Genomic DNA, 8648 nt, shown 5'->3' on the forward strand with positions numbered 1-8648 from the left:
GCCTCAATGTGCACATCTTGGAAGTGGGCACATGCCATCTCAGAGGGTCAGGGAAAAGAAAGCCCCAGTATGCAGAAATTCCCCCCGAGGCCAATTTTCTCCCTCATGGGCTTTGGTGTCCTAGATAGAAATCTCAGCTCTGCCATTTCCTAGTTTATTGTTTCTGGACAGCATTCTTAATATACATAAGTCTCAGTTTTTGCACCTATAAAATGGGAATAATAATACCTACTTCACATTTATTGAGAGACTAAATGAATTAATCTATGTGAATGAACCTAGCATAGTGCCCAGCATCAGGACTTGTACTTCTTAAAAATCCTTTTTTTTTTTTTTTCCTGATGTGCAATAGCCCTGCTGACCATAGTCATTGGTCAGAAATGCTTCCAGATTCACCCACGGGAAAGCCTAGATGAGGTCGTCAACTTGGCTGTCCCACCCAGCCCTTTCAGCTTGGCCTAGGACAGAAGCCCTGTAGCTCCATTAACCTCCCAGCAGCTCAGGATGCTTCATTCCCTCCTCCCCCCTCCTCTGCTGATGCTGCTGTTTAAAGGAAATCACTACACTCCTCTGCTCAAAAGCCACCCATAGCTCCCACTGCCCACAGGATCGATCTAAACTCATCCTGGAATCCAAGGCCCTGCAAGATCTGGCATCAGTCTATGTTCAAAGATTGATCCGTTCATCTCCCCACTGGGGGGTCTCACATCCCAGGTGGGAGGGACGGCTCACTGTCTCTGTCAACACCTTGCATTTTCCTGCCTCCGCGCCTTTGCTGCCACGCCCTCACCAAGATGCCCTTGAAAAGGTCCATTCCAAATCTCCATCCAGCCTCAGGCTCCCCTCCTCTGAGACGCCTGATCTCACCAACTCCAAGAGTGCCAGAGTGGTTCTGTTCTGAGGCCCCACAGCCTGGATAATTCTCAGACTCTGAGGCATATCAGAATGAGCTGGGGCTCTTGTTACACATGCAGGTTGGGGAGCCCCATCCCCAAGGTATTCTGAGACAGTAGGTCTGGCCTGGGGGCTGGGAACCTGCCTTTTAGATGTGCTTTCAAGCTGACGCTAATGCTGGTGCAGGCAGTAGAAAAACCTCACTGTGAGAAACACTGGCCCGAAGGAACAGAAAGTTCCCTTGAAAGTGTCTGATGACTGGCTGAAGGGTCTACATGGCTCAAAGCCCTACAGAGGAGGTGGAAGGGGCAGGGGTTGGGAAGGAGCATGAAGAACCCCATGGTACTCCCTTTCCCTCCTTTGGGGCCCTGTCCAGAGGCCAGGAGATTGCTCCCCAGTTCCTTTCCTACAATGGAAGACAGAGCCCACCTAGAGTGAATTCTATAAGGGCAAGATATATAGTGGTCACAAGAGTGAACTCTAAAGTCAGACAGACCTGGGTTTGAATCCCAGCTCCATCAGTTACTAACTGTGTGGTCTGGGATTAGTCACTTAACCTCTCTGAGCCTTTCTTTCCCCATATATAAAATGGTGACAATGATACCTCCCCCTCAGCAGGTTGTCAGTAGGATATTAATAGAAATAATCTACACGGAAGTACTTGGCACACAGTAACCACCCAACACATGGTGGCTCTTATAAATCTTATTTTTTATGATTAACAATATAGGGTTCAAAGGTCAGACTGAATGAAAACCCAACAGGGTGTGCAGGACAGGTGCTCTGGGTTCAACATGGGGGCTGTCTCAGCCCAGCTTCTCTGAAGTCTTGGGGGGGCAGAGGAGGCCACCAGCCCCCACCCCTTCACCGTGCCAGGTCTGTCCGCTGCATTGCTGGGAGCAGAGAGATGGATGAGCTCACCTAACCTGCAAGTGTCATGACAACTACGGGAGGAGCCCAGACAAGGGCTGTGGGAATATCTGTGGGTTGGCCAAAGAATGGAGGCCTTGAATCTCCGATTATGGCAGGCTGGGTCATGACATTGAAGACTGTTGATAGGGGACAGGCGAGATGAAAGGCATACTCTAGGAGGATCCCTCTGGCATCAAAGGAGGAATGGGAGGCAAAGAGGCCAGCTAGATCTGGGAGGAGGACCCAGATCAGGAAAGTAGCAGCAAGGTTGTGAAGGTTGGAAAATGGCTAGGGCCTTGTCCTAGGAGAATGCATCCCCCACCCCTGGCCTCAGGGAGCAGTGAGGAGATTCAGGGTCTGCAGAAAGTTCCTGTAGCTCACACCGGTCCACCTCAAAGAAGCAAAGCTCCTTGGCCAACCTTAGAAGCTCCTCCCTCTGCCTGCCGGGAGCCTCAGCCACCATGGAAAAGAGACTGAAGACAACAGGTGTCTGGCTGGTGTCACACCCAACCAAAGCTGGACGGAGACAACCTCCCTACATCTGTCACAACCAGCGGCTTTGTGAAATGTCCAATTCAAAAGCACCAGCTTTGAAAAGATGGAGGTTCACTCCTTGGTATATACCCCAAAGAACAGAAAACAGGTGTTCAAACAAAAACGTATACACAGATCTTCACAGCACAAAAGTCCCAATAACCAAAAGGTGGAACAATCCAAATAGCCATCAAAAATATCCATCAAGGGCTGCCCTGGTGGCGCAGTGGTTGGGAGTCCGCCTGCCGACGCGGGGGACACGGGTTCGTGCCCCGGTCCGGGAAGATCCCACATGCCACAGAGCGGCTGGGCCCGCGAGCCATGGCTGCTGAGCCTGCGCGTCCGGAGCCTGTGCTCCTCAACGGGAGAGGCCACAAAAGTGAGAGGCCCGCGTACCGCAAAAAATATATATATCCATCAACTGGCAAGTGGATCAGCAAAACGTGGCATAGCTGTATAATGGAACATTATTCAGCCACAGAAGGGAAAGAAGATACATATTACAGCACGGATAAGCCTTGAAAACATTACGCTAAGTGAAAGAAATCAGACTCAAAAGAACAAATATAGTGTGATTCCATCTATATGAAATGTCCAGTATAGGCAAAAGCCTAGAGGCAGAAAGTAGATTAGTGGTTGCCAGGGATTCAGGGGAGGGAGTAATAAGGAGTGACTGCTTCATGGGTACAGGCTTCCCTTTTGGGGTGATGAAAATGTTCCGGAACTAGACAGAGGCGGTGGTTGCACAACATTGTGACTGTACTAAATGCCAGTTAATTGTACACTTTAAAACGTTAAAACTGTGAATTTTACCACAATAAAAAAAAAAACAGTGATAGGAGGTGGCCTATCCAACCCCCATCTATGGGTGACCACTGGGACTGAGTCGTCCTCCGCATAGGCTTTCCTAGTTACCTTTCCCCCAACACTTAGCACCAAGCAGGCAGGCACTCAGAAAGAGATGGGGAAGGAGGAAGATCTTCATTATCTGTATTTGTCTCCATGACACATGAATCCCCTGCCCCAGTCACCCCGTTCCCATCACTGAGAATATATACACACACTCACTCATCCCACCTCCAAGCCTTCGCTGCACGTCCCTTGCCCTACCCTCCTCTCCACACCCTAGGACTCTCGCTGCACCCCTTGCCATCGATCCAACTTCTACAGTTCCTTCCATGTCCAGCTCAAATTCTTCCCTGACCCCCCATTTCTGACCTCTGCCCACACATATCTGGGATTTCAACAATCCAACCCAGCATTTGATTCCATTCCTTCCCTCAGTCCTACCTTATCAAGTACATCTTCAGTCTGTGAATCTACAGAGATGTCATGAGCCCTCACCTCTGACCCAGGCACATGGCAGCTCCTCATAACTGTCTGTTGGTCCTAATCCCAGAGCTATACCTTGGACCTCTCCCGTGGACACTCCTAGACCAACACTGTTCAGACCCCAGTGGGAATCACCAGCAGTGGAGTGAGGTCAGTGTGTCTTCAGGAAGAAGACCAAAGTCTACCACCTGACAGGTGATGGACGAGCCTCATTTCACGTCAGCCTGACAGCCAGACCAATCTTAGATCTCTAGTGAGTCTCAGGGTCCCTGTTATGCCAGGTCCTTTCCAGTTGTTTTAATTAAAATGGTGAGAAATCAATAGATTGCAATTATGGAAGGAGAAAAAAAATCGAGAGTTCCCTGCCTCCCACCAGCAAATTTCTGGATGCACACTGATAAGAATCGGAGCTGAAAGCTGTCCCAGCAGAACTCAGGGTGAACAGTCTTGGAATCACAGCCAGTATCAAGGTCATACCAATAAAATGGGGATGGAATTCTGGATGACCACTGATGTATCAGAGAAGACTCCTAGGTCAATGCTGATACAGTTAGAAAGGAACTTGGAGTGAACATTAAAACAATCACAGAATAAAATTGATGGCTCTGTTAGGATGGGGAAAAGTCAGGCTGAGAAGCAGGATAAGGGGACCCTGGATGAAGGAACCCATGGGCAGCCTTCACGGCATGCTCTGATCCTTCATCTCAGGCTTGGAAGGAGCAGAACCAAAATTCTCCCGGCCACCTAGGTTTGTGGTTAGGGACAGAGGAGAGTGGATTCTGGTAAGCTGAGCCTGAAGGGAGATGGGCAGTGGGAGGGAGACTGCTGGCAGGGAGAATTTCTCCACCATTTACTCCCACTGAATAAGAACTGATCTCTGTAAACCAGGGAGGCAGCAAAAAGGGGCCTTCCCAGGCCAGATAGGTGGGGATTCAGGCAGAGGAGGAGGCTAGGGTGGGAGCAGGGACATGGGAGGGCCTCAGACCCTCTCCTGCTCACCATCCCTTGCCAAAGACCCCAGCCACAGAGACCTCACATCCCCACAATCCCAATTTAGGTTAAAAGGGGTGCAATTATGGAGGCCTTTGCTGGGCTTCCCTAGGGTCATGGATGGAGCACAGCCTTCTTGGGGCAGTTGGTGAGCATTCAAGCACCAAGTCAACTCACCGGTCCCCAGCTAACCCCTGCCCTTGAAGGACTTAGTCTGGCTTTGCCACCTTCTCTTAACTGACCCACTGAGTAACTGGTCAATTCACTCTCCCCTTCCCTCATTCTTCTCCCTTGTAAGGGAGGACATTGAACTGGATGACAACCACGGGTTCCTCCATCATTATAAATCTGTTTTCAATGCTCAGAAACAGTCTTCATACATCTAATACTTACAGCTGATTATAAAAAATAATACTTGTTTATTGTAGAAATTTTAGAAAAGAGCAGAATATAAAAAAGAAAAGAAAAAATCTTATGTGATCTCATTACCCAGAGGAAACAATTGTTAACCTTTGAGAAACTTTCTTTCAAGGGCTGTTTGATTTTTTTTTTTTTTTTTGCCTTCATAACATTTTAACAAAATTGGGCTGTTACAGTCTACACAACTTTGTATGCTGCTTTTTACAACTGTCATTATGCTGCTGTGAGCACTTCCCCAAGTGATCAAATATTCTTCAATAATACTATTTTAAAGATTGCATAATACTCCACCAAGAGGATCCACCACGATTTCAGTGCATTTAGGTTGTTTTCCTAGTATAAACAACACTACCATGAACATCCTAGGCCTAGCACATAAGTGTTTGCCTGCATTTCCATTTTCTTAGGATCAGTTCTTCAGGTGGAATCACAAGGTCAATGAAGATTATATTTTAAAAGGTCTTGACAGGTACCGCCACATTAATTTCCAGAAAGACACAACAAACCCGTTGATTTTCCTGAGCCAAGTGAGAGCTGAAGTTCTGAAAGGGTTGGAGTTAGAATGCAGGACGGCGGTCCCACCTCTCCTCCTCTCCCCGACTCCTGATGGTTAACTGTCCAGCAAAAGAGAGGACAGAATTCCAAGTCAGAAGATACAGGTCTGCAGCCTGGTTCTGCCTCTCTGGCTTTGGGAACGTGAAACAAGCATTCGTTCTCCTCAACTGTAACATGGGCATGATTAGCTCTGAGGACTCCCCAGAGCAGTTTCCTTGCCCACTTGAAAAGGTATTTGTGAAAGTTCTTTGTAAACTTCAACGCTTTGTCAAAGGGCATTACTAGTATCCTTCTCATAAGCTGGGGGTCAGTGGGGGTGGGTCTCAAGAAGTGGGTTGTTCTTTGTGAAAGCCCAAGGGCTTCCCTTCCTGACTCTTAGCCATAAGAATGCCCAGCCAGTGTTGGCTGGTTTTGAGGGTGAAAGAAAAGGAGCTTCCCGAAGGGAATCTGTGGGCTCTGAGGGCCTGGGAGGATCCAGGTGTGTCTTCCAAAGGTCAGAGACAGCACTGAAGAGTTAAAGCCAAGAACACGGCTTGGGGCCTCCCTGAGGGTGCTGGGTGGGTCGAGGGACTTGGAGGGCAAAGACCTTCTCGGTAAATGTTACTCTGTCTCAAGGCTCCCAGGCCCTCCTTTCCAGAGTTTCAACTGGACATCTAACCTTTGGGGAACCAGAAAACAACCTGATTCAGTGGATACAAAAAGTCAGTAGCTGCAGAGGACTCCAGAGGCCACCGGCTCTGGCCCAGTCTTCCAGGCTGTTGTTAATCTGTCCTGGATTTTTAAGACCCTCCAATCGGAAATGCAACTAGTGCTTCCAGCATCACCTCTCCAGCCATGAGCAGATGAAAAAGGAGACAATGGTGCTTCCCTTGGGAAGCACAGCTGGCCAGCCCGAGCATCCTGCCACACTCCCCTACCCACCTGGCAAATGCCCTTCCTCACCCCTGCACGCTCGCCTAGCATCATGGCCTGAGGGGACTCCAGTGACGTTTCTGGTGCTGGCTGGGAGAACTGCGTAGACCCCACGCAACACCAGCCTCCCTGATTTTCACCGTCATCACTAGCAGCCCCCCACCTCCAGCGCACCTCCATGGCCGAGGTGCACCTCCCATCCCCAAATACGCACAACAGGTGGCACCTGCCCGGCCTCGCCAGCCACACCTCTCCACCTCTCCCTGCCCCTCCGCCTGCGCCCCAGTCCTCCAGCTGCGCCCGGCCCCGGCGGAGCCTTACCTTTGATGTTTTGGGGGTGGCCCCGTGGCGCCCGGCTCGGGTTTCCTCGGGGCAGAGAGGGGATACTGGAGAAGTTGTTACCCATGGCATCCGGCCCCAGGGGGTTCGGTGCTCGCGGGGGGCAGGCGAGGCTGAGCAGCAGAGGAGGTACGGTGTGCAAGTGTGTGCGCGCGCCGGCGCGCGCGCCGCCGGGGGAGGGCCCTGGTGGGGCTGCGGCAGGGGGCGGGCAGGCCGCTCTTCTCCTCCCAGTCTCCGGGCTCCTCGGTCCTCGGCGGGGCCTGCCCGCCGCGGGGGCCCTCTACCTGCCTGCCATTTTCCGCGGCGGGCGCGCCCCTGGGCCGGGGCTGGCGGCGCCCGGGGCTCCCCTCTTCCTCCCGCTGGCGCTCCGGTTCTGGCTGGTAGCGGGCGGCGCGGTGGCTCCGGCGCGCTCCCCCGGGGCCATAGAGTCAGGGCTCCCGGAGCGGGCGCTCAGCGGCTCGGCCTGCCCGGAGTCTCGGCGGCTCGGCGCCGGCTGGGTCCCCGCCCGCGGGGACGGCCGAGGCTGCAACGTGAGTGGCGCCCTCCCGCCGGCGGCTCGGCATGGAGCGGGGCTCCGAGGAGCGCGGGGTGTGCTGGGCGCTGCCGCGGTGGTGGGTCTCCCAGGGCCGCCACGCCCCAGCCCCCGCGGGGTCCCTCGCGCAACCGCCGCCCCCGCCCCCAGCAGTCGCCAGGATTCCCTCGCTCCGGTTGTTATGGTGACAGCTGCGCCGGTGAATGAGCGTCTTAGTGACACGCGCGCGCCCGCTCAGCCAGATGTGGCCCCCGGTGCGCCGCGTTCCCGGCTGCCACTAGTCCTCCGCGGCCCGAGGGGGGCGGGGGGGGCGGTCCCTGGGCCCGAGTTGGGGTCAAATATCCGGCAGAGATTGAGGCTCCAGGGGTTGGGTTTATTCCTCTCACCAACAGTGGAACTTGGTCCTGAAAACAAGAGAAACTGTACAGCAAGAACGGTGAGTTCCCTGGATGCCAGGCCCGGGGCGAGGTAGCCCTAAGTTCCAATTTCTCTAGCACCGGGTTCAGCGCCCGGCACATAGTAAAACTCCAGAAAAAAGAATTTTTATAGAGTGGATGGATGACTGAATAAATGAAGTGAGATGAGGAATCCCAGCGCTTGACCCTTTGCTCTCAGTCAGATCCAACGGGCGCTGGGACAAAGGCTCAGAACAAGAACACCAGGCTGTTCAGTTACTGGACACATAGCGTTGGGGGGCCTTTAGATGAACACAGACTGGACCTAGGAGATGGGATGGAGGGCCAAGGTGCGGGAACAAATCTCAGGGACAAACCGTCAGAGAACCACCAAATCTGAACCAAGTGGCTCTGTCAGCTCTCAGAGGTGGGGGCCTCTGTGGCCTGCAGCAGTCAAAGAAGGCTTCCTGGAGGAAGGGGACTTCAGCATGTCACCTGTTCACATGACTCATCCATCCTGGAGCTCAGCACTGCTACCAAGGACCTGCAGGAAGGGAAAGGGAGTCATTCTCCTCCTACCTAGACATGGGGGCCTCTCCTTCTGCCTGTCTTATCAGGGCTAGAAGGTGAGACAGGTTCCCCCCAGGACAGAGAATCTGCCTTCCTGTTCCTCTAGATCACCTCTAGCTCCCTGACTGGCTACAGCAACTCTGATCCAGAATCCAGCGAGGACGTGGGCTGGCATCAGGCATCTCGTCCATCCTCTTCTGGAAGGTTCTTTCCTCAAGTCTCCATATGACAGCTCCTCAATATTCAGGCACAGTTCTTGTGTC

The 8648-nt window shown here is 52.6% G+C and overlaps 1 protein-coding gene across 1 annotated transcript in view; it reads right to left on the reverse strand.

The window, feature by feature from the left end:
• NEURL1 (neuralized E3 ubiquitin protein ligase 1) overlaps window positions 1-7684 on the reverse strand; it is an 80861-nt gene extending 73177 nt beyond the window's left edge. The window contains exon 1 of the mRNA XM_067709496.1: window positions 6871-7684. Within this exon, the coding sequence (XP_067565597.1) occupies window positions 6871-6955 (85 nt within the window). The 5' untranslated portion in view covers window positions 6956-7684. The remainder of the gene's footprint in view (window positions 1-6870) is intronic.
• Window positions 7685-8648: the final 964 nt, after the last annotated feature.

This window comes from Pseudorca crassidens, chromosome 16, assembly GCF_039906515.1.
Source record: "Pseudorca crassidens isolate mPseCra1 chromosome 16, mPseCra1.hap1, whole genome shotgun sequence".
In the NCBI taxonomy this organism is placed as follows: domain Eukaryota; kingdom Metazoa; phylum Chordata; class Mammalia; order Artiodactyla; family Delphinidae; genus Pseudorca; species Pseudorca crassidens.